At 36.6% G+C, this 27,538-nt stretch overlaps 1 protein-coding gene across 1 annotated transcript in view; it reads left to right on the forward strand.

The window, feature by feature from the left end:
• Positions 1-1,501: 1,501 nt before the first annotated feature.
• Positions 1,502-27,538, forward strand: part of TTC29 (tetratricopeptide repeat domain 29) — a gene marked incomplete at both ends in the record, with an annotated part of 162,481 nt that continues 136,444 nt past the window's right edge. The window contains 3 exons of the mRNA XM_084245598.1: positions 1,502-1,593; positions 3,393-3,476; positions 25,636-25,859. Coding sequence (XP_084101724.1) covers positions 1,502-1,593; positions 3,393-3,476; positions 25,636-25,859 — 400 coding nt within the window. The remainder of the gene's footprint in view (positions 1,594-3,392; positions 3,477-25,635; positions 25,860-27,538) is intronic.

The raw sequence follows: 27,538 nt of genomic DNA on the forward strand, positions 1-27,538 counted from the left end.
TGGTGAGGCAGCTGCTGGGGGGACTTATGCACACCTAGATGTGTTATGTTGGCTGGATCAGAACTGCTGGTCAGATCCCTCTGTCTGTCTGCATGTAGCTGAATCATCCTACTATTTGGATGTGTTCTCACTCCATGCTGAACCCCCCAAAGACCTCTGCAATCATTCAGAGATCATCCTTGCCCTAATGCCCTTGGTAGGCAAAATGGGGATCTCAGAACAGAGTCTTAATTCACAGAGGATGGAACTCCCTGACAAGCAAGCATGGGCATTGTTTCCTTCTCTTCATTTTGAAATCCACCAAGGATAGCACAGATCAGAGGGAAGAACAGACATGGCAGAAGGAGACAGATACCTGATGATTTCACTCATATATGGAATATAGCAAAACAAAAGATCTGACCAAACTAAAACAAGACCAACCTTAGACATTCCCCAAAGATGGCCACACAGTATTGCCTCATCCTGTCTCCTCTTACAAATGACTTTGATGCTCTTATCATTGTGGGGATCTGTGTTCATTAGCCTTGAATCTGGGTAGGCCTGTTACCACAGCAGGAGCCAGGCAATGTGCCTTCCAAGGTCAGGCCCTGAAAGTGGGTATAGCTTCTGCCTGACTTTTCTTTGGGAGCCTTGAGTGGCCCCCTAGGGAGCTTGAGGATTCCATGTTCAGTGGAAGACCAAGTCCCATAAGGAAGCCAGGGGTGTGGGCTCTGCAGATAGCCCCAGCTGAGGTTCCAGCAAATGGTCAGCATTAGGCCCCTGATATATAAGTAGTGACGCAGGTGATTCCTGCCCCCACCATTGAGTTACCCCCAGACTTCTTAGTCTTCCCGGCTGCAGCCCAGTCTTCATGGAATAGAGAAAAGCTTTTCCCATCAAACCCTGTCCTAAACCCTCACCCACATAGAATGTGAAAGATCAGAAAGTGGTGGTTGTTTTAAGCCCTCATTTTAAAGTCACTTCATTTTGAAGTTATTTGTTACCCTGTTGTAGATGGGGGCTCTCTCAGGGCACCTGACTCCTTGTTGAGAACCTTTTACTTCTAAGAAAAAGCCTTTATTTAGAAGTGACAGGGTTTTTAGAAAACGGCAGAACATGAGCAATTTTCAATTATTGATCGTACCAGGAAAGCGAAGCGTGATGCTTAGAAATCCATCGTGAAAAGTAAAACTCTCCACTCTTTAATTGCGACTGTGTCCCTAAACAACTCATACCAATGAATCTTCGATTCATTTATCACATTCTCTTCCCATCCACTTCGTGGTGGAGATGCAGGCAATAAATTGGCCAAAAGGCACATAGTAGAAGAAAATAATGAGAGAAGCAACCTGCAGAATCCGCTCACTGAGCGTCGTTCCTGAATAATGGAGCTGTAGCGCTGCACGCCAAGGCAGCTCAGTTCAGATGACAGACTGGGGGGCTCTAGTCATGGTTTAAAGGATTCTTTGAAAGATTTATTCTTTGAAATACCACTTCTGGTTTTGTCTTGTAGTCCACAATGACCACCCTGCCCCCACTGCCCATGACGCGCCCAAAGCTGACCTCCTTAGCCAGACAGAAGCTGCCATGCTCCCCCAGATCCATGCCAAGGTACGTGTCCCATTCCCCTTTTTTTTCCTAGAGAAGGAATTTCTTGCAGTAAGAAATGTCAATAGCAGATCTCAGAATATTCAGAATATTCAAATTTGCTGTTTCAAAAGGATTTAAGACCCCAGTCAAAGCCTAAGAATATATATGTATTTCACAATCAAGTGGTTAATTGATCATTTTATTTCCTATTCCTATTATGTCCTGGCTCCTTAAAGCTTCTGAGATGCATTTCCTTTTTCAAATGTGTGTGGAGAACAGAAAGCAGAAGCTTTAGGAATGAAAAGGTGTAGGGCTTCTGATCCACAAGTTTCAGGGTGCTGGGCTCTGTTCTGGAGGGAGGAGAACACACGTTTACTACCAGGCTGGATGGGCAGGCATCACTTAGCCCCTGAAATGATCCCGGGACCTGAAAATGCATCATCCAACCACCGCTGCCTGGGAAAGGCTGCTGAGCTCCTGGAGGAGCTGCGAGAAATTATAGGACAGAGAGCTCCATGTGCTTTGTGATAATTAATGAATATTAATTAAGGTTGTGTCATTTAGAAATTGTCATTTCTAGTTTTAGTGATTTTTAGTAATGCATATATTATTTATCAGTATAAATAATTTGCATGTATAGGTTTGATTATTTCCTCTGTGTGCATTCTTTTCAATTCCTGCAAGATATAATGATCAAAGTAGTTTGAGACCACTTTGTTTTGAGAAGGATCAGACCTCATTGTTAGTATCTCTGGGGAAGGCCAAAACCTCTGGACCAAAAGAAATACAGTCACCTGAACTGACATAAAAATTCTTTTATAATAGAAATTTGAGAAAAGTTTTCAATATGTACATAACTCAGATATACATGCATTCTTGTTTTTCACTTTGCTTTTGAATATGTGAAATATTCACGAAGTCTGAGAAAGCTTGTTCTTCCTGTCTTTTTTAATGATTGAGATTACATTTTCTTTGCAACAGGAGCAGAAATATAGCCCCTACCTCACATCCCCAAAATAAGATAGATTTTTAAAGAAAACTTTTTCTTATATTTATTTTATTAAAGAACATATTTACCCTAACTATTTAAGACAAAGCTTTGTATCAGTATTCTCCCTTAACTTCTGAAAAAAAATTGTTTAGTACCATATTCTCACAGTTATGAGATGTTAATAGTAACCTTATTTTAAAAGGTGCCGGGTATCTGAAGAATGAATATAATATGCATATATTTCTCAGTAAAGTCTTATTAAAAATCTGTAAAACCAAGTAAAGTCTTCTTGGAACACTGGATCTTTCCACCTTGGATTTTTAATAGTAATTTGAGGGTTGTTTTTTTTTCCACATGAGATTTAAAAAAAAAAAATTCAAACAGCACTTCAAAACAAGCTTTGGTAATGTTTGGATCAAAAAATTATAGAGATTTGTATCAAAACAGGTCTTTTCTTAGTTCCAGATCCTGTGCAAAACAGAATATGACTCCTGTGATTGAAAAGTTATGCTGTGAAATAAGATGAGTAAAATGGAAGGTCTTATAAGCTTTGAGGAGAAAACTCCATTTATTTGAGAATGCAGATTATTTCAATGTATTGGCATTTTATTTGTTTACACTCTGGGTTTAATATTCTTCCCTAATTTGCCACCTGAGAAAATTAAAACTTTAAAATGATCAATCAACAATTAATTCTTTAATGATTGAAGAACATTTATTCTATATGGTATTATACCCTGAATGCTTCTGTCCTGGTAGCATTTTATATGTTTGGTAGCTTTTCAACTTGATAAGGCAGTGCTTTATTACTTCCTCCCCTTTCATTTAGATCTCAATTGATCAAAGAAAAAGATGACATAGATCATTATGTGGAGGTGAATTTCAAAGGATTGTCAAAAGAGGAGGTTGCTGCGTAAGTATCACCTCTTAAAGGTACTTTAATATAAAGTTTGTTTCTTTTGTCTTGATTCTTTATTGAAATTGCAATTTTCCTGTGTGATACCCTTTTTCACTGGAACGTGGCATTTAAAAATTAAAGCTCATTAAATAGAGATAGGTCATGTCTATTGATCTTTCACATATCAAAGTCTTTAATTTTATAGCTTTCCAAATTCTCATATTTACCAAGATATTATAAATTTGCAATATTTTAGTTAAGTCTGTGCTATTAATTGCTTATTAACCTCCATTTCAAAGAGAGTTGCCTGGAATGGGGAGGGCAGAATCTTTAAGAAAAATATTCATATTTTTTTTTCTTGGTCATTAAAACAATAATCCCATACTAATGTATTTTCTTTCCCCCACCAAGAGCTCACAAAAAGATTTAATGGATCATAGTTTATTGGTTAGTTCACAAATAATTCTAAAATGTCTGCATTTTGTTTTGTTTCTTAAATGAACAATTTCAACTTAGTCATTTTACGATTAGCTAAAAACTAAATGTGGTATATATAAAAACAGTATACAAACCCGTGTAGGTTAGTGAAAAATGAAAGAAACCTATGATAAAAAATGAACAGGTTCAATATTTATTACCTTCAGGCCTTTAAATGTAAGCATTGAAAATATGGAAATATTATAAATGTGCAAACATCTTATGGAGGTCATTGAAAAATTAAAATATTTTATGCAGTAAATGCTTTTAAAAAGTCTACAAGTGCTGTCTAGTTAATGAGAATCCACTGAAAGAGTATTCTTAGTGATATATTTGGTATAAGTTTCATGTATTTTAAAATTCTGTCTCTTGATATATTTCATTTAATTAGTTATTATTTTGTCAATTGCATATAACATGGAGAAACATGTTTATTGCTACCAACAGTAGCTATTTTATAGAGTGACAAAACTTTACAATAACTATAATCACTATCTTGCTTGGAACTCTACAGACTGTTATGTGTAGTACCTGGAACCTTTGGTTAAATGCTGTTCTGATTGCTAATTCATTAACTTTCCATGGTAACCTGTTGGATAAAATTAAAGATCAATATTGTATGATAGTATAATCACTTCTCAAGAGAAAAACAAGTCTGAATGATATCTGCATTCTGATTTAAATATAATGGTATCCAAATAGCTGTAGTTGACTTAATAATTTAAAATTAAATAAGCAATTAATCCACATAATCAACAAACTGCAAATCCAGATATCTAAAATGTGCTAACTTTCAGCCTACTCTGAAGAAAACTTTGATCTGAAACAATACAAAATAGGTTGTACAGATGAGTGTTCTTTCAATAAAATTCTTTTCATTAAGGATGCTGGAAATGATTTCAAATCCATATTATTCTACAGAAAGCAAAAACACGGGGTAATTCTGTCCTTATTGCATTCTCTTTAAAACTTCCTAGATTTGAATACTGTTTTTAGACCAAAGCTCTTTTCCTAAGGTAGTGGATGCGAACAATTGGTAGGGTGACTGCTTGTTGTCAACCCACCATTATGCTTTGATTGATATATATTCCAGACCTTGTCCCAGACAAACTAATTGAATAGCATGTAAAAGAGAAAATTGATGAATGATTTCAGTATCTCCCAGCAATAGCCAGCAGGTGCTGTGAGAAATTGTGCATATTCTGTTAGCCAAAGAATTGCTGCTTAAAACTGTTTTATTAGTGATTCAGTATTGAAATAATAAATTGGTCAACAAGCATATGTTAAACACCTACTTCATATATATTATTAGGTTTTTCATGGTGAGAAAGTCAGTGATATTTTATTATAAAATATTTGATCCCACCCTTGCCTCTGAAACAGCAAGACCTATGAGCCATAAACAAATATAGAATGAATGAGTGCTGATTTTTCTGGAGGTATAGCCTAGAGCTCTAGAGGAAATCAGAGAAGACCAAGATGGTAGGGTGAAACCTGACAAGAGAGGTAGGTTTGGAGTTTGACTCCCTGTCTGGTAACATTATAAAATTATCAGACTCACTATAAAATGATCAGTCATAGATCCTTAGTATACAAAGATGTAATGGGGAGAATTTGAAGAATAAAATTTTCAATGAGGCCAACATAGTATCTGAGATCACTGCCAACTCCTTTGCTACACTGCCTATTCCTTTCTAAGATGGCAACAGGTGTAGTTATATATCCTCATACTCACTATGTAATTGATACACAGCAGCCTGGATATTCATAATACACATGTTCTCTCTCTCTACTCCTCAAATAACCTTTCGTCGTCTGCCTCAACTCCCCTTACATGTAAACTCACAGTCTGTGACTTTCCTCCTATTGCAGTGGGTGGAGAGTTCCTAATCTTGTCTAGGGACGACGCCTCTGTTTTGCTTCCATGCAAATATCCCCCTCTTACTTGTTCTAAGACCTGTTCCACACTAAAACGTGTTCTCCTCTGCATTATCAACCTCTCCTTTTCCATAGGCTCAATCTCATTGGCAATAGTACCCACCCTAGTGTTTCCCTTGACTTCTTATCCCTTCCCGGTCCTAGCCCATTTTTCTCTAAACTTTCAGGCAACCAGAAGCACTGTCTCAGTATTTCCACAACCCGTTCTTGCCTCACTTGACTCTACATAGGTTTTCAGCACCAAGAACTCACTGATCTTTCTGTTAAATGCGACTCATGTCCTCCATTTTTACATCTGCTGGTCATGGTTCTGTCTCTGTCTTGCTTGATATCTTCACGGAATTTGACAGAATTGAGTAATTTCTCTTTGCACATTCTGTGCTGTGGCTCCCCGGATGCCATGTTTAGGGTTTTCCTCCAGATTTTTGGACAGTGCTGCCCCAGTCCCCTTTGTTGGCTAGTTTTTTTCTTTTCATACTCACAGTGGTGGGCTGTGTAAGACTAGGTCTTAGCCTCTCCTCCAGCCTCACTCTGTCTGGACCCAGTCTTACATCAGTAAACTGATGACTACCGGTTTTATAAATCCAACCCTCATTTGTCTGTCAGGCTTCAAATTATTATATCCGACTGTCTCCTTGACATATCATATAGATGGATTATAAACAGTCCAAGACTAATATGGCTCCAAACTAAATTCTTGTTTTACCTTTACTCCCTCTTACTCCTGCTTCTCCCCACCAAATATTTCTCCCATAGTCTTCTCCCAATTCTAGTCAGTGGCACCAAAGCAACCTTGAGCTTTACCTTACCTCCACCACATAGCCCGTCTAACCTATCAGTATGTCATATAATATATAGCTCCAAAATACATTCTGTGTTCATCCACTTCTCTTCATTGCACTACCACCACCATCATCCCTTGCTAAAATCACTAGAATGATTTCCTAATTATTCTTCTGACCTCCCCTCTAACTCTACCAAAATTCAGCTACCAGCTCAATCTTTTGGAAAAATTAAATCATGGTGCTACCCTGCTTAAAATCCCCCAAGAATGTCCAACTACTCTTCGGGTAAACTCTAAACTCTTCTCATGCCCTAAATCTGTGCATGGTTTGAACTTTGCTGCCTCTCTGATCTCATTTCCCTGTTCTCCCCACTGCTTACTCCTCTCAGTGGCCTTCTTAGCATGCAGGTGTCACCTTGAGTGTGGCCACTTCAGTTTGTCCTTAACCTCCTAATCCAGTAGCCCATCCCCCCAACCCCCACACTCTTAGTTAAATCTTCTGGGTCTTTTTCTTCTCTAATATGTTTCCCACCTTGTATTTAGAGCTTATATGTCAATTGTCTTCACCCCCAGCTGAATGGAGGTTCACAGGAATAGGGGTATGTCTGTGTGTGCTCTGGCATGTGGTCGGAAACTGGATGTTAAATGATTGAATGAGTGAATGAGTGAAAGAATAAATGCCATTTTAACAACACCATGAAATAGGTATCCTGCTGTGGATAGTCTTTGACTACAGCATTTTCAGGATAGTGTTGCATGTAACTGGTTTGATTATTGAATTGAGGAAATGTAGCTCTTTATATGTGTTTTCTATATAAAGTAGGAATAGAAAATTTATTTTCTTTAAAGATGTATTTATTTATTTATACAAGCACTGGGTACAGTTAGAAGCGCAGGAGGATGAGAGAATTCAGCAGAGCCAGTGCAGGGAACAGAAGAGGCAGAATGATGAAATACACTGCTGAGGGGAGCAGCGGGCGGCAGGAGAGGTCTGCGCGCCATGTGGGACCCTCACCGGCGGCTGGGGATGGAACTGGCACTACAGAGACTGTGGGCAGCTTCGCAGCCCAGCGCTCAACCGCTGCGCCACCAGGGGAGGCCCAGAATAGAAAATTTAAATAAGTAATTGAGCAAGACAGGTTAAAGTATGTCACTGGCATGATCAAATCCAATTGATGGGGGTTCATTTACTTTGAATTGGGTAAAATAATTCAAAAGCAAAGGACTTCTGGTTTTTCTTTCAATCACCTACCTTTACCAAAGGAATTTTCAGTATGCTTCATGACTTACTAAGTGACTGAGTTATCGCCATGCCTTATAGTTAACATTTTGTTTTCAAACAGACTGTACTCACCTATATTTGACACTGATATTATGACTTTATTAGATACATCTTCAAATACTTTTTGGATAGTATATAACTGGTCTTTAACAACTAAAGAAGGGCATGCTGTGTTTTGGTATGTTGATTTTCTTGTTCTGTACTGTATTATCAGGATGCAGTATTGCTTTTAAAGGGACGTAAAGTACCATTTATTATCATAATTGCTTTGAGTAACTAAGTAATAAAAGTGTCATTTATAGATTTAAATAAAAATTTCTTGGGGGCAGCTTTTACAGCTTTAACTATGTATATGAGGATAGAAATAAACAAAACCATCAAGGGACAGAGGATGTTAATCTGCTCAATATTATTTTCTGCTTCAGATATCAAGTTCTATTATGTAGAGGAGTAGATTTAGTTCAAAACTGTGTATCTCAAAGATATTGCTTTCTTTCCAAATATCTTTTAGCATCAACAGTTAGGTTGTCACTTTGTCAGCATAGTGGCAGCTAAAATTACCTGTTACCATATTTAAGGAGTTTGGGTTATGAAGAAACAAAGAACCATTCATTTTCAGATCTTTTAAAGTCTATTCCTCCTACCTCATTTTATACTTACTCAAATTAAATGGCCAGTCTTAGGTTTTCATTTCGCATTTCAAAACTGTCTTCCAGAGCCGCTGTTAAAGACCCTAGGAATACTTATTACCTGCAGATTTAGCACGTGGCCTTTGCACAGTGGCCAAACATCAAAATATATGGAACAAGGTGAAGACGTTTCTTGAGGGTGTGATGTTTCATGGTAACTTGATGGGAGTTAAGACTCCTCCTTCCTAGGTTTCATGCATTTTCTTTGCTTTTGAATAATCTTGTGACATCATTTTGTTTCCTCTTGAAATCATTTTACTCTTTTGTAATAAGCTAATTCTTTATGGACGTTTGTAACTTACATTTTCTGAAAAAAACTTACATTACATTACATAGTGGTGACATACATGACAACATATGTGACAAACAGAAACATACATGACAAACAGAAACAGGGAAGGAGAGGAAACCTCTCTCTGCTTCTAGGTGCTAGACAAGGAAGGAGAGGAAGCCTCTAATAATATATTTAGACTAATAATATATTTAGACTTTCTGAGTGAAGTAAAAGCTGGGATTTGGTGTTCTGAAGTAGAGAGACAATGATTCCTTGCTTTCTCATGAAAATATATTTATTATATATAGTGAATATATGTGTATATGAGGCCTCCCCGGTGGCACAGCGGTTGAGCACTGGGTTGCGAAGCTGCCCGCAGCCTCTGCAGCACCGGTTCGATCCCCGGCTGCTCCCTGGCCACTGGAGGAGGGTCCCACATGGTGCGCAGACCTCTCCTGCCGCCCGCTGCTCCCCTCAGCAGTGTACTTCCATCCTACTGCCTGCTCTGCTCCCTGCTCTGGCTCTGGTGAATTCTCTCACCCTCCTGTGCTTCTGACTGTACCCAGTGCTTGTATAAATAAATAAATAAATCTTTAAAAAAAGATATATATATGTGTATATGAATTTGTGTATATTCATGAAAATTTAATAGCAGAGACTATAGATGGGAACAGAACCAGGATGCCAATGTTTTTTATATAGTTAGTTATAGTGAATGTTTATTTATTTATGCATACAAGAACTGGGGTGTAGTCTAGAGGTGTGGGGGGTGAGAGGATTCACCAGAGACAGATTGGGGAGCAGAACAGGCAGACTGACTGAAATACACTGCTGAGGGGAGCAGCAGGCAAGACAGGAGAGGTCTGCTGCACCATGTGGGTCATCTTCCTGGCCAGGGATCAAACTCCGGCTGTAGTGCCTGCGGACAGTTTCATAGTGCTGAGACTTAACCCCTTGCACCACCAGGGAGGCCCCTTATTTACTTATTTACTTAAATTTTGGTGTTATTTTCCACAGCAGATCTCTAGGATGTGAAACTAAGAAAGAAAAAACCTTTTGACCATAACTTAAAATATAGATAGATAGATAAATAGATCAATTAAGTTTAAAATTGGGAAATTTACAAAATCACAGTTGGAAAGAATTTTTTAAAAATTTGCTCACTAGCTGCAAATTATCTCAGCTTTTTACCTAAACCAAATTTAGGGATTAAAAAGAAGAGCTTAAAATGTCAACTGAGCATGGAAATACCAATTTCCCAGACATTTATGTCTCCGTGTCCTTTAAAGGTTTGCTTTAAAATGCTGTTTTCATGTGTGCTATTTAAACTTCACATCTCTAATAAACTTAAAAAAAAATCTTGATAAGGAAAGGCACAGACTCCTGCCATCGTAGATCTGGCTGTAATGGGAGCTGATTTCTTCCTCAGTCAGTCACACTAGTTTGCTGCTTAGTACTTGAGCGGTCTTGTAATGTTATCTGACCTTCATCTTTGCTTTCCACAACTATTTGGAGAACATAAAAAGTCACTTCTATATAACTGTCAGTGGTCATTTTCTTTGGCTTTCAAAGCATTTATTAATAACAAATAAGTATTTTACATTAAATTTTAGGTGTTCACTTTAATTTACTATTTTTCTTTAAATATGTATAGTCATGTATTTTACTTTGTACTGGGAATTGTTTTCATCATACTCAGAAGTCACATCTTGTAATGAAAGGTACATTTCAAACTGAGTCATGTTACCAATGACGGCATTTAAAAAAATGTTTTCAACTCATAGTAAACTTTTCAGAAATCTTTTTTGATGGACTAAGTAACACGAATTTGTACAACCTGCTGAGCAGTTCCAAACAGATTTGTAAAATTTCTATAAATTGCTTAAACTTATTACTACTCTGAGACTGCTTTCCATATAAACCTAGTTTTAGAAATAGATGGAAGATAGCCAGAGAATGTGGCCCTCCTAACAGTAGCTCGTAAACCTGGAAGCGCCATTGCATGATTTGGAAATCATTTGGGAAATTGCTCTATCAAGGAACAAAGGAACAAAATGAGAAAAGGAGATAAGCAGCAGCTACCATGGAGGTTAAATCAGTTGGATCTGACAGTCGGGGGGAGTCATGACTGAGCCTCTCATCACCAAGAAGTCATTCGTTTTTCCCTCTGTCCTGTTTTCTCCTATGCAGCAAGATGGTTTCTTATTTTGAGTTTTGTCCCAATTGATATTGTATTCTGTCTGTATTAAGAAAGCAACATGAGAAGATCTGAAACTAATTAGACCCTTTCCTGTTCTATGATTAAAAACCAATTCCTAAATTGTCAATATTGCTGTGATTATATAATAGGGATTGCGTTTCATTCTGCTGTTATTAAGACTTCTAACTTACATAAATTAACATTTTATCTCTTGCTGACTTTTTCCCTAGAAAAGAATTGAAGAACCTTAAAGTTATCATTTTGTATTACATGTATGTCACGTGATAAATAGAAAATGAAAGGCAAATAAAGAAGTTTGTAAATATACTCCCCACTGGAGTTGAGATACTTCTCCTGAGGGAACATTAAATTTCACTCTGAACTTGTGTGCAGACTGGGGAAAAAGGGAGCAGTGATGAGCTGTGGAACTCTTGTTACCTGATGAAAGAAGCATATCCGTTTTCTCTTAATATTAAATTCCAAAAGGAAGTTATTACATAGCTTTCTAGAAGAAAAATGGAGCAGCATAAGACTGTTGCACAACTAATGAACAATAAAATGGGTATTTAGACAGCTTGTCATAAATATTACATGTTAGCTTAGCTTCATTTCAGGCAGGATAGTAGTGGGTAAGAGATGGGTAATGGGTGAAAGATGGTAGATGATTACTGTATGCTGATCTCTGTTTTAAGAGATCCTGAAAATAGCCCCGTAAATAGCTTTTATTACTCTCAGCAACCAAAGCATAGAGAGGTTAAGTAATTTGACCAAGGCAATCTAATGTTATAAAGAAGCAGAAACAATAAGATAGGAAAATGATTTATAAAGAGGATGGAAGGAATGAGCTAGAAAGAAAATGGATGAGAGATCAGATCTCCAGATCCCTCCCGAATTCCCAGTACTGCTGTGAGTCTGGAACCTTTCCCTGGGTTCACCTCATTAGCACCCAATCTTTTTGTTTGTTCGTTTCCAGTATTTCTTTTATTTCTTTTTTCGATTTTTTTATTTTAACATTTATCATTTTTTACATTTTTGGACAATATTTGCTTCCCCTCACCCCCTCAGATTGAGACCACATAAAATTTCCTTCCCCAAGGCACCCATGCACCATCACCACATTCCCCTGTGTTAACCCTGATTCAGATTTCCGTACAGTCCCCTGAAGCTTGTCAGAAACAATCTCTTATCCTACAACCTAGTCCAAGAAATATTTACTGAAAAAGGGAATTGTCTGAAAAGTTTAATTTAGTTTTTTTTTTTTCCATTTCAAGATTAAGGTCAAGATTGATGGCTAAATAGCTTTCCTTCCCATGTTTTGAAATTAACCCACAGGGGTGCAAACAGCAGAGAGGAGGAGAAAGAGCTCTCTTGGGGCATAGCAGGAGGTGGGAGGATTTTGCATATAAAATTATAATTATATTAACCTTTAATTTTCCTTTCTTTTGCTACACATTTGGCATTTCTGTAAACAGGACTAAAGAATTCTTTTTATGCTTTGCCCTTACACTGGAGCATTTTGGATGAGATGGGAATTTCTCATTTATTGAAAGTTTGGTAGAACCACCCTGGAAAGCCAAATAGTTTTGTTCCATTGGTGGAGGATGGGGGTGGCGGGTGTTAGAGAAAAAAAATCAGATCTCATCTTGTGTGACTAGCCTTCTGAGTCTTATGCAGTCAGTCTTGATAGTCCATAGTTTGATTTTTTTTAAGTAAGTGTCTACTTATGTAGGTTTTGTATTTGTTGCAATAAAGTTTAGCGTGATGTTTTCTAATCATATTTAAGTCTCTTTGGTACTGTAGAAGCATCCTTTATATCTTGAAGATATGACAGTCATGATCATTAATAACAGATGCTATTGAATTTAAACTCTGGGGTTTTAAAATTAGAATTAAAAAACTCCAGCTCCACTTTTTGTGCAGTGTATGACCTTCAACTTGCTTTTTAAACTGTGCCATAGTTTCCTCATCTGTAGACTGGAGCTTACAATACCTGACTCATTAAAAAAAAAAAACATTGTAAGGTTTAAACAGAATGCATTTGATGTATTGAAAACAGCACCTGGCACATTGTAAGCAAACAATGAAAGTCATTAGTGTAATAACTATAAGAAACGATAATGAGTTTTTCATTCCTGAACTATTTTGGTGACTTCCTTTTTGGTTCTTGAGTCTACAAAGATGTGTTTTTTCAGTTCTTTATTTCTTTATCCAGTTCTTTTGCTTTGTGGGCCAACGTTTTTGTTCTCTATAATTTTATGCATTTACCTTTAACATGTCCTTGTGTGTTCTTTATCTGATTTAATTTCATTGTTAATTTTGTTAGGATTTCATTTTGTTAGGGTTTTTTTTCTAGTATCCTGAGTTGAAAGCTAGCTTTTTCACCTGTGTCAGTTATTTTTGTCTTCTAGTAACTGCGTTTAAATGATACATTTCCTTTTAAATGATTTCTCCCCCAAGGTTTGATATTTAGGTTTTTTTTCTACCAAATCTAAATATATGAAAATTGCTATGATGGCTTCCCTACAATGAATAAATTAGAAATATATTTGTAGATTTTCAGTTAAGTGGGGGTTTTTGTTTGTTTGTTTGTTTGGGGAGGGAAGGAGATATAGGGTGGAGGAGCAAATCAGTAAATGTATGCTTATGAAAACAGTTTACAGAATTTCTAGTATGGCGACAAGATGGTTGATTTTTATAAATAAATAGTTCTAGACAGAAAAAAATCTACATTGTTATTTAAATCAAACTAAGCAGTTATTCAAATATTCTCCCCCTTTACTCCATTTATATTTCTTGGGGAAAATGCACTAAATTTCTGCTAATTCTGTTGATTTTTTTTTTTTTGTATTTTGAAGCTATGTTTTTTAGATGTATTATTTCCTAGCTGCTATATTTTTCAAAAAAATAATTGATGAATTTCTGATTTGTATATGCCTCTTATTTTTATACCTGATTTTCTGCTTTATCTGACATTAATGTTACACAGGCTTTCTTTTTTGTTGACATTTGCACTATTATATGAAAATTCAAAAGAAAGAAAGAATACGTTCTTTGCCTCAAGGAATTATATTCCCTATTACCTATCCATTCAGGCTATTTTTTAAAGTTTGGATTCAACACTCTTTAATTTTTATCCTCTCACAGCTACTTACTTTTGTTCTTACAATATTCTTATTGATACACATATTTCATATGATAAACACTTTCTTAGTTATAAGTAGGCATTTTCTAAATGCTTGAGATTGCTGCAATAAAATTAATACAACATTCAGGGAAAGGAGATATTTACACACAGATGTTGCCTGATCGAAGCATCAGAATGATCAATTACTTTTGCTTTTCATTACTTCACTTTTTGCCCATGTTCTGAAAGTTTGCTTGCTGCGCACAGACATTCTGCAAGAAATCCTGGCTTTGCAGTTCGTAGGCTGCATTACTCACCTCCCATGTAACGCAATTAAAAGAGCACACAGTATAAAAGGATTCTTTTCCTGGCTTACAATTTGGTGGTTATCTTTTTAAGCATTCAAATTGGAACGGGAAAAATAGAGTCTTAATTTAGATTTTAATGTGGAAAAATTAAAATATGCTTAGTGAAGAGATGAATTACTCCACAACAGAAACTTAAGAACCCAAAGATTTGAGGCCGCCTGCTGCTCTAAAATAGTCAGACTTGACTTTTCTCTTCAATTGAGTTTACTACACAGTTCTCACCCAAGAAATACACAATGATAGAACACGCAAGGAGCCGAAAAGTCATTTGCTTTAAGTTTTTCCGTTTATCCAAGGAAAAAGAAGGCAAAAGAGTATAGTTTATGAAGTGCCAACACAGTTTGTAAAGAGAAGCTTTGTAAGTGTATGTATTTTTTTCTCTTGACAAAATATCTCCATCACACCAGATGTCATAATAAGAGATATCCAGAGATAGGTTTTGTCGTTTGCCTTATGCTATCCTCAGTGCTGAAAAGAGCATGAATACTGTTTTGTGAATCATTTTACTTTGTGGTTTTTTTCCTTTATAATTTACACATCAGCTGCATTTCTCTTAGATACTTGTCATGCTTATAGTTCAATAGAGACTGCTTTTCTTGCCGTTATTTTAATACTCCTTAGGTCTTTTAAAAGAATGTATGTTTAAAAGAAGCAACATTTGAATATATATATAAGATAAAACTGTAGAATTGTTTGGTTGACTTTTCCTAAAGAAACCTCCTCCTGCAGTTATTTAATGTAAAAGGTTTTTTTCTTGAAAAGGTTAAAAAAAGTTCTAATCAACTTTTGTACATTATGTAGAACTTCATTTTCTAAACTCTGCAAAAGAAAGTTTCATATTTAATGGGAAATCATGAATTATTCCATTTATTATCTACTTCCTCCTTTCAAAGACATGATCTGGATAAAAGGCGGGGTGAATAATTTCAAAAAATACAATACATTTTTAATGGGAAGGTGCAAACTACAGATTCTCATGACTATTAGCAAGTGTAGAGGAAACAGAATTTTACTTGCAAAACTCATCAAACTCTTGCAAAGATAAAATGTATGACATACTTTAGTAAAAAAGGGAACACAGGGAGCTGAAGTTTTCTTTTTAATGCAACTTGTTGTTTTTATTAAGTTTTATCTTTATCTTCTCTAGCTTTACATTTTCATTAAAAATGTGATAGAATTCAACTTACATAGAAAATGGATAGTTCTTTTATTTATAGAGATGTATAAAGACCTAAAGAAAAAAATTTAACTGATATTATTTGAGGCAAAATTTCCTAGGTAATAGAATTTCAGAAAAATTGGACAGCAGCAATCAGAGTAATGTTCAGAAAAGCAGAGTGACAATTGTATGGAGTTTTACTGTTAATAAAAATGTTAAATGCCAATTTAGACAAAAATATGGAGAGATGGGCCCACATAATCATGCCTACTTGTGTTTGTGGTCTGCGGTTTGTATGAAGTTTGTTTTAGGGGGTGTTTTCCTCTTTTTTATGTTTGTTGTCATATTAGAATGCAGGATATAGCACAAGTAGATTACTTATTCATATTTCTTTTATTGATCATTATAATTTAATATAAAAACTAACATTGTTTTTAGACTTTATTTTTCAGTTAATGTTTAATTGTTTATATGACCAATATACTCAGTATGAATTGGTTTTATGATTATACTTTCCTTATAGTGAAAAGTTACAGTGTACATAAAAGAAAAAAAAGAAAGAATCCATGTAATTGTCTCATTAAACCAAAGGTGTTTAGACCCAAGTGCGGTACTTGTGGCTTGAAAATACTTTCACTGAAAATTCTTCTTAAACAGTGACACTCATTTCATATCTTTCTGTATCTCATCTTTGACTTAACATAATCCTTTGTAAAAGAGTTTGAATTTCTAGAGTTTGCAAGTGACAAGACCATTATAAATATGTGAAACTAGCCTGATAGAAGGAGCTTTCTGCCAATTACTTTTCACAAAGCCTCTAAAGAAAAACTTTCTAATGTGGTTAAGTTTGAGATTTTTAGTAAAGAAAATGTGTAGGAGTTACAAAAGAAACACTTTGTAATATTTTTTATGGATTGATGAATGATTTACACAATTGATGGACAATCGTGTTCTTCAAATACTTGATTAAGTGGGAATCACTTGATTAAATATTTTTTAACAGATTATGCGTGTAAAAAGTGCCTCTATATCATTAGGGAATAAGTTGTTATTTATATCATTACGGGAATTAAAATTATGTAATTGTAAGGACTGGGGTATAAATATTGATATATAAATTATATAATTATGCAATTATATCATTTTAAGGATTGCAGTTATATAATTGTAAGCCTTGCATCTAATACTGGTTCACAGTAACCAGCAAAATACTGTTGATTGATTAACCTTTTCATTGCTCTCTCAAAAATTTACTACCTTTTATACTAAATATCAGTTCTAGCAAAATTGAATCTGAGAAATAATCTTTGTTCCACCCTGCACAAGTATTCCATATATCCCAAAATAAAATTGTCCATGTTAAAGGGATTTTTGTTGTGCTGCTAGGATAATTCTTGCTTATCAAATTTTTTAATATTTTTTTTTATTGAAAAGAATTATTTTAGTAATAGTCACATTTACAAAATACTATTGGACAAATTTTTTTAGTTACTACTATTTGGTTTTTTAAAAGAACTGAAAGTGAACTTGGGTTAAATTGTTATCAAATAGCATTTTTCAATTTTGTATATGTGCTTTTAAAGTATTGATATTCTGACTATGCTTTCTAAGTTTGATTATTAATAGATGAAAATTTGCCCAATCTAAAAATATAAGCAAAACTTGCATATTTAACAGTTTCCCTTAGATATTAAAATTGTGTAAAAATAATCACAAAAATTTCTAGTCTACAACCTCTTAGGAGTGATTTTATTTATTCTTGTCATCAAATAGGTTCAGCTATCTAAAATAAATCTAAATCTAAACTGAAATAGAAATCATGCTATCTTAATACTAATTTTCTGAATTTTTGACCTTTTTTTACTGATTCATTTTTTTCATTTTACACAATAAAAATGATATCAAATTTATTTGGATAGTAATTTTAATGATATTTCTGGATAGTATAAACTAACACATATATGTGTGTTGTTTCTTTGGAATGAAGATAAAATGTTGTACATTTCAATCTTTATTAAAAGGGGCTTCTATAAAGTTATAGCAATATGTAAAGTATATTATGGTACATTGTAAGTATAGCACAATAGATGTACCTTCAAATCATTTTCTCTTAAAACAAATATAGCTAATAAATTTCACATAGAAAATAAAAGTCTTATAATGACTGTGATATTAAAATTCCTATTACACAGTTAGTCATAACTGCAATAATATTGTTACAAGAGTTATCTTGTTTATTGAAATATATGCTAAAATTATACTTCAGCTGCAGTGATTGTATTATGTTTATTATATGATCATTTTTCTTTAAGGAAATTCTCCTAAAATGTTTAGGAAAATTAATAATAATGTTTATTTTAATGACTAATTCTAACTGTAATGACTGATTACAATAAAGGATAGATTCTTTTATTCCAAGTATAACAAATTCTACTTTTAAAGATATAATCATGTAAATATTTAGTTAAAATAAATTATATAGAAAATAAGCAGTGATTATCAGGTGCTTATACTGCTCTCCAAATATTTAGAGAAACCATCAGAATTTAAAAGTGCCTTTCATATTCATTTTATTTGGATTAATAGAAATGCTTCATTAAACATATGTATTCTTATCTTTAAAATATATTTCTAATTTTTCCAAACATGAGAATTGAAAGGTTTGAAAACTGCCTTATTTACATTTGGCACTTGAGTATTTGTTAACTGGTCTCACAGACAGCTACATATTTTCTTGTTAACAGATGGATGAGATAGAATTCCATGCATAACTTTACATTTATCTTCTTTGAGTGTCACCTTATTTGCATATCAATTAAAATAATATCTGTATTAAGATGGAAAATGAAAGTTATCAAATTTGCATGATGTAACTGCAGTTTGCTAAATTTCCAGTAGATGCCCCCAGAGACCAGTCAACTCATTGGAAATCTTTTAAATTTAAAAAGACCTTTTTGTATATTGAAAATTTCTCTTGCTATAAAGTATATGGAAAATAAATTAAAAGTCCTAAAAATCTCAACTCTCTAATAACACAAGTGTTGCTGAGTGGTAGGTAGTGTAGTTCTTACCAATATTGTCAGTAGTGATTGTTAAGGACTTAAATGTGTAAAATTAAGAAAAATGCTTTCAACTTTCATTAAATTCTGTATGCCTTAAAGTAAAATAGTTTCAAACATAGTTAAATTTTTCTTTTTAACTCCTTTCTCTCTTTTATGTTTATATGACTAGGGACATCCTATATCTTTTGTTTTAACTTTTTGGGGAAAATTATTCTCACAGTAATAAAAGTGATCTTTTTCACAATTACAAAACATACCTAAATAGCTTTTATGATTTTTATTGGTTGTGTATGTTAAGAAATGAATTTTCTCCTTCATTCTAAATATACACAATAGCTACTACCTACTTTAAAAAGTCTGGTAAGAATAGTGACTCACTTTATCCCATGGAAATTATACTAACTGAAGCTATTTAAGTTTTAATGTAAGAGTGAATGCAATTATCCCATAGGTGATTCCAATAACATTTATTCCGACAGTATGAATGTAAGACTGTTATAACTGACACATAGATAACCCACTAGTGACTTATAAATATTAACTTAATGGAATAAAAATAGTATTCTGGCTTTTGGTTATAGATTACATATCTTTTGAGTTTATCTTTGTCAGATTACCTAAAAATTTTATGATCTTATTTTAAAGTATGGTTTTTTAAAATTGCTTTCAAAATATTTTACTGAAGTTTTATCTTGATACAGTCTTTCAGCTCTTCCTGTACAAGTATCTCTGTTAAAGCATATTAAGCACATACTTGAATAGTTGATAGTGTATTTTGATGCTGAAAGTTCATCTAATAACTAATATAAATAGCTGTTGTATAAGTGCAGAGAGAAGAAAATAAGTTGTCATCTGTTCATTCCATTCATTCGTGTTTTCCCTGTATGTAGAAATATGTGCTTCGTATCCTTTTCCCATTATGCTTCACACCTTTGAGTGGGAATCACCTCTGTTTAATTTGTTTTGTGTAAAAGTCACTGGCTGGCTGCTCCCTCGTTTTAAGTGAAGGGGGGTTTTGGAAGAGTCACAGTGTGACCCCAATTTCTTCCCCTGATGCAGCACGCACATGCACCAGCATGGATAAAGACAACAGTTTTCATGTTGGAGAGTAATGTCGTAATTGATCAGTTTTGCCAAATTCCTAAATAACCAATGCAAGCAAACAGAATATTGCATGGAGGAGGAGATGAAAAAGGTTCCACAATACTTAATAAGCGAGGAGGCCATGGGGTGCCATGGGGTGCCATCTGAGAAACCTGGGTGTGATTTCCAGCACTAGCACTTCCACCTTGCGTGGTTTGGGCGAGCCCGGCCTCACAGAGAACACTCTTTACCTGTATAAGTGCGAGCAGTATTTGTAGAGTTATTGTGCAAGTTAGAAATGATGCTACATGATTCTTGACAAGTTGGAGGTGCTCTATAAGTGGTATTTATTCAAAGTGGTTTAAGACAGAATTTAAAATGTTGCAGTATCTCCATGGCTGATTATGGAAAACTCCCATTCCCTCACATCTCCACCCACTCACTACTCTGGAGTTTTGTCCAATTGTTCAACTTTACATTGTTAGATTATAGATTTTTTTTTTATTAATCTCAGAAACTTTTAGGGAAATTTTAATGTAAATTCAGAATACTTTCTTGTCATCTCCATTGAATAATTGCCTTTATGTAGTAGTCAAATCTCTATGAAATGCATGACTGCTTAATTCTGCTGTGATAAATCTGTTTTCTAAAGCTGCATCCCTAAGCCCGATGCAGCCTCAAGTACCAATGTGGCAAATATCTTCCTTAGGCTAAAGACTGAGAGAGGGCCAGGGTGACGGTGAACAGCACCACTGGCACCTCTTGGAACAGCAGGCTGACGGGAGGGAGCTCTTCAAATTCCGTAATATCAAATCGCTACATAAATTTTACCAGAACTGTACATCCTCCCAGTACCCTGACTGCAGGTCAAGATTTTTTCATCTTGTACTCGAAAAGAACATATTTTAACTTAGACCAATATTTGCTTTAAGAGCTAAATGAAATAAAAAACCAATAACTTGATGTCCAAATGAAATCATGAGTATGAATTCTGTTCCTCTTCCTATTTGTGTTTTGAAAAAACGCCTTTCCATAAAGTGGGTGAACTTTGGCTACATTAATGAAATGTAAAACCTGACAAATCCAAAGGGGATGGAGGAAGTTGACATACATTTTAATTTGGGGATAGACAGTTCATTTTAACAGGTGGAGATGATTCTGGCTTACAAAATTACCTGCGTGAACCATGAAGGCTTAACCAGGCCCTGTGTGGTGACCACCAGCACTGTCCTCTGGAGTGTGAGCAGCGCAGCTCAAGCAGGCCGCCGTGCCTACCAGTGCTCAGACAACGTGCATAGGAAATACAGGGGAGATGAGCCCCGTTAGATATGTATTTTTTAATACATTTCTATTTGAAATCTCTTCGGCAAGACTGGTCTTTTTTAAAAATGTACTAGAGGTTTTAAAAATTGATGTTGGTTATCTATCATGGATGTTTTGAGGCTGAAAGATGTCTTGGAAAGAATTTTAGTCCTGTCCCTTCTGAATTAGTTTGTGTTCTTGGGTCTCAGGTGGCAGACACTGATTCCAGCTCAATAAAGTGGGGACGATTTTATTGCAAGGAATTAGGTAACTACCTGAATTTGGGAAGAACCGGCTCAGATGAAAAAGACAAGGCATGAGTTCCCTGAAAGCATCAAGGTACAAAAAAGCTAGTGGAGACTAGCCAGGCTGTCCCGGCCAGTTTGACTGACCTCTGACAACTTTCGTTGTGTCCTTGTTTCAAAATCTAGGAGAGAGGCTAGTGGCTTCATCTGGATGACTCGCCCCCTGCTGGGCCAAGGAGTCTTTGAAATGAAGACCCCACCAGAGGATGCACAATGTGGGCCGCCATTTCCAGCAGTCCCTCGGGGAACCACCCCTTCTGGGGGTTCCTTAGGGAGCTGCTCCCTCTGAGGGTTCCTCAGGGAACTGCCACCTCTGGAGGTTCCTCAGGGAGCTGCTCCCTCTGAGGGTGGCCCAGGTCCTTCCAGAGCACCCTGCTCTGCCAAGGGAGGGATAGAAGTCTGGGAGGAGGTGGGTATTGTTTTTCTGTCCACATGGGATTAGGACGGAGCAGGCCTCCTGATTAGTGTTTATCTTCATTGTTTAAAGTCAGTGTTCTAATTTTTTAGTTTTCAAGTCATTTTCTTTATTTTGCAACTAAATGCTTTCTTCACTCACAGGAAAGCATCAGCAGCCACGGCGCAGACATGCAAAGGGAGCAGCCCTTATCTGAAACGAGGCTGGATTTCCAGCCCCTTGCAGATCTCCTATACTGCCCCCCAAAACTGCCCATTGGGGTGTCCCTTCAGGACCCATGAACTCAAGTTATCTCAAACCAAGCTCATTGTCTTTCCCCAACCTGGTCAGCCTTCTGTGGTCCCCTCTTTAGCAAGTTACAGCTCCCCAGGACCAAATCCAAAACCGTGTTGTTGTGCTGGTTCCTCCCTTTCCTTCACCCACAGCGTCCACTCAGCACCGAGCTGTCCATTCGTCTGTCTCCTCAATATGTCCTGAGCCCACCTACTCCTGCTCACCCCACCTTTCCTGCAGCCCCAGCCCCCTGGCCCCATCTTCCCAGGACCACCAGTGTCCATCTCTCCTCAGCCCTCAGCCTTACTCTCCTCGCAGCGATTCTCTCGGATCAGATGTGAATCTCAGAGACACAAGCTCAAGGATTGAGCAAAATTGAAAGTCTTTATTTTTTCATAACTTAATTTTAATTCCTGGCCCTGAGCCTTGATCCTCCCTAGTGTAAAAATCCAATCTTGTCCCCGCAGGTAAAGTCAGTCCAATTCAGTGATTTCTCAGGTTATTCAAGATTCAAACCTCTCTCTCCCACACCCTATTTTTCTGAATAGAAGCAACCGAGCACTGGTGCGGGGTTACAGGACCGTGGAGGTGCTAGATTTAGCAAATAAAACTACAGGACATACACTGCAATTTGAGTTTCAAGATGCTTTCAAAAATGTGTCCTGTGCAATATTTGGGGTATACTAACACGAAGATATCATTTGCTATTTGCCTGATGTTCAAATTTAATGGGGTATCCTGCCCAGTATATCCCAGCAACTCCAGCCTGGGGGGTTGTCAGCATCTACTTTCAGATCTTGATCTAGGACCTTGTGATGCACACAGAACTTGCATGTGTAGCATCCATTCTTCTCAGCTAACGTAACTCCAGCTTTTCTTTGGGCAGCCGTGTGCCTAAGAGCAGGCAGGGCATTTGGAACCAAGGTGGAGACCCACTAGCAGGTGTCTTTCCCAGAGAAAGACACAGTGGGTGCCACCCACTCTCTCCTTTCTTCTTGCCTTGAAGGTGGACATGCTGTCTGGAGCTGCAGCAGCCCTCCAGAGACCAGCCGGGGGACAAGCATGAAGGAGAGATTAGATGGTCCCAGAGGCATGGACCTTGAATTTGCCAGGTCACCAAACACGGGCCAGCCCCTGCCTGTGTTAGGCTTCTTATGCTTTCGTCTTACTTGCAGTTGGATGCATTCCTAGCAGCCATTTCTCTCAGCACTGGAAAATGCTGGTCCACCTCCTTCAGTAGCCTCCCACCCCAGCCACTTATGCTCAGAGTCACAGCTGTGCCCTCCTGTCCCCAGAGGGCAGCCCATACAGTACCCCCTTGCTGTGACCCGATGACATGATGGTAGAGTTACCAGCCATCTCTTTCCATTTTGTGACCTACATGTTGCCGACCAAACTATTATGACCTTCCACTCGTACCATTCGGGGTGATGGGGAACTGTAGGCTGGTTCTGGGCCTCTTCTTCCGAGAAATCCCATACAGTGACTTCTGCTACCTTGACTTTGTATAGAAGGAGATTCCAGGGAGGACAGGGCTCTTCACGACCTCCTTCTCCATAGTTCTCTGCTCACCTGGGGCATGGGGCAAACAAACACCTGCTACTGTTTTCTCTCTTCCCCATTTCAGATTTAGGGTCTCATACAAAATGGTGGCTTCTGACATTTTGCCCTAGGTAGGTGATATCCTCTGATGGACTAGACCTATCACAGTGGGGAAACTTCATCTGGCTGCCAGTAGGGAGGGAGCAGGTAAGTGGGATTCCCCCCAGATTTTTCTAGAATGCATTCTCACCATTCTCCTGACTCCACCCTTGACTTCCCTTCTGCCTTGGAGTCCAAGCTCTACACCATGACTCTGACCCTTTGATCCGGGGCATCCTGCCCTTTTGTTTTTTAAACTTCTCTCTCACCAGTCCCCTTCACTGTTCTTTTACCTGACCATCTACTCAATAGGAATTCTCAGCAGGTGGGACTCAGGCATTTGGGTTTCCATGTTTGTTTTTAAAATCTCTATGGATGAATCTATTGCTAGTCAGGAGCTGAGAATCGATAGTGCAAGACTTCACATTTCACATACATAATTTTGTTTGGTTCTTAGAAGAATTCTGTGATGTAGGTCAGGTGTATATTCATGTCCACATTTTATAAATAAGAAAAAAGGTTAGGTAGAATGGGGTTCAACTTTGGGCGTTCTAACTTATCGTAAGCTCTTTCCAACCCCACTGAAATTTTTGTTGCTATTATACTATTAATGTTACATCATGTCAGTTGTTCTGTTTGTCTCCTACTTAAAAAAAAATTTAAAATAATTAGTAGAAAGTTCTATTGGTCTCTGATTGTCATTTAGTGGACGAATGAACCACCTGTTACCCAACATCTGTGTTTATTTCCCGTAGAGCATTTTCATGACTGGAAATTATTTGTTTACCTGCTTGTTGATTGTGTTCTGCCACTAGAATACAAACTATACAAGGGCATTGAAACTGCCTAAAACAGTACCTGACACTTAGCAGGAAACTCAATAGTTATACATGACTAAGTTAGTGGAGGATTCATTTGTTACCTTACCTCCTTGCATATGATTTATTACTAAGTTAGAAGTGAATTATTAATCTAACAAACCATGAGCTTAATCCTACCTGAAAATTATTTAAAAATATATTTAATAGATTTCATTAGACATTTCCTACAGAATAAATGAGCGAACGAATGAATGTCCATAACATACAGTGAAAATACTTAATATAGAATGTGCATTTTTTGTATTGACTGTCATGTTTAAATTTTGCTTGGTTTATTGATTGTTTCGTTTTGGTGGAAGGCTAATTTATCAAGTATTTTTGGATACCATCAATTGCTATGTCCAAATGTTTGTGTCCTCCACCTATGTTGAAAGCCTAACACCCACAGGTGCTGGTATTTGGGGAGAGGCTCAGTTCATGAGGGAAAACTAGTACCTTATAGAAAAGACTCCAGAGGGACCCCTCAGCCCTTCCACCATCTGAGGTGCCAGCTACGAATCAGGAAGAAGGCCCTCACCAAAAAGTGGTCATGCTTATGCCTTGATCTCAAATTTCCAGCCTCCAGAATTGTGAACGTTGCAGTTTTATTGTTCATAAGCTGGTAATATTTTGTTGGTAATATTTTGTTATACCGCCTGAACAGACTAAGACATCAGCCAACTCGCTTATTTATTCTTATCCAAGGGAGCTCAGCTCTGGAACTAATATATTTATAATGTAGTTTCATTAAAATTACTGTATTTAGATAGCTCCTGGCATCTTTCATTAAGCTGAAGTTGTTCAATTAGAAGTGATTGAAGCAAAGGTAGTTGTCGGTGAGGGAAAAAAGGCAGCGTGGTGTTTTGTGAGAGGACAAAAACACTGCACGGATTTAAAGGATTAAGCAACATTATGAGTGTTCTAATTCCTATTCCCAGTTACCGGAACTCGTACAAGAAGAACATCTGTGTGGACATGCTCCGAGACGGCTATCACAAGTCCTTCACGGAGCTCTTCGCGCTGATGGCCAAGTGGGATGACCTGAGGGAGGCTGCCAGACGTAGGTCCGTCTTCTGGTTGCAGAGACCCCTGGAGGAGCAGCCAGATAAACTGGACCACCTGTACCACCACCTGACCAGGGCGGAGGCAGCTGAGAGGAATGGTGAGTGGAGCGTGGGCAGGAGCACCCGAGAGCCAGCAGAGCCAGGGCCTGAGGGGAGACTGAATTGCTTCATGTATGAATTTGAAACATGAAGACAACTCAGGGTCTTTGTGGAGTAACTGATAGGGGATGTGAGTCATGAGGCTCCCCAGACATGGGGGGAGGGGCGGGGAGGGGCCTGGTGATGTCATCAAAGCCAGGAAACACAATGCATAGTTCCTAATAATATTTCCAGAACTTTCTAACATGCTAAAATCTCTAATATCAGTAATGATTAATTAAATCCTTCCATAGTATTATATAAGCATAACCTGAATATTGACTTTCACCGAGGAGATTCTTTCAAGGAGTACCGTAACTTGAAATTATACTGATTTTCTAGCATTTACAGAATGGCATTGGAAGGTGGTTATTTTGAATCATCAAGGAAAGAAAGGAAATCCTAGAAATGAATATTTAAATTTGATATTCTGAATCATCCTTTCCTTCAACTTTTTGGGTGAAAAGTAGCACAGGACTCAAAGAGAGAAAAGCTCAGGCCCCAATATGACGATGTCTATTTTTCAATTCAGGCCTTTCTATGGGAAAAATAAGAGTTTTAGATGACTGTTTATTATCTAATGCTACAGTGGGGAAAGTTCATGGGGCCTTGCAAACTGGACCAGAAGGGTAGCAGAAAGTCTCTAAACGTCCCTAGTGGAGACAGGACATATTTGCCACCAGATTGTGTCTGACTTAATTAAGAACATGAGATACAGAAAAATCTGAGCCATTGAACTGTTCTGTGTGTGTGTACAGGAGGTCACGTTTGTATTATGAAGAGTGTTTAACTGCCTAATTGAGTTCAAAAATAGAGTCCTTTGGTGAATTTTATAATGTGAGTTGCATATAATTTCTGAAGAAATTAATTGTTATTAACAAAAAAATGCTATTATAAAATACCTACATTCTACTATCAAACTCAATTTCTGAAATGATATTTGCACTGAAAATAGAATTGATGAGGATAAAATTTGCCCATTATTCATTTTTTCAAGCTGAATTCATTTTATTCACTAAGTCTTTTAAATAGAGCCTTTTCATTTGAGTAGCATGAATATAAGCCAAATACATCACTGTCACAGAGTGTCATAAATATGAGAAACTTGTCGTAAAGCATTTTGTAATTATAAAGAAACTGAAATGCTAAATAGTCTATTTCAAGGAAGAAAACATTTTAATTTATACTGTTACATTAAAGAATGAATAGTAACTATACATATAAACAAAAATGTTTGTCTAATTCCAAACATGAATGAATTCCAAACTTTATAATAACTAAAGTCTTATAGAATGGTATAATTAGAGGACATATTTTCTTTACTAAGTGATTTCCATATATTCATGGTAAGTAAGGTTGTATTTATAAAGTGTCCCTGATATCATTTCTTATATTATCCATTTATAAGATATATCTGTATTGTTACGATCAGTGTGTTGTGCCCCACGAGACTGGGGAAGAGATGATAATAATGATACTGGGTAACCCCATCAGTAGAAAATTCAAATATTATTTACACTTGACTTTAAATTATTGTCAAGAGTAAAGCAGAAATTTCTTTTTCTTTTTGTTTAGGATATCCAAAATATGTTGTTCTCAGAGTTCACAGCATGTTTGTAGGTTTTATACAGAGCAAAAC

The sequence above is a fragment of the Talpa europaea genome (assembly GCF_964194135.1).
Source record: "Talpa europaea genome assembly, chromosome: 10".
NCBI classification, from domain to species: domain Eukaryota; kingdom Metazoa; phylum Chordata; class Mammalia; order Eulipotyphla; family Talpidae; genus Talpa; species Talpa europaea.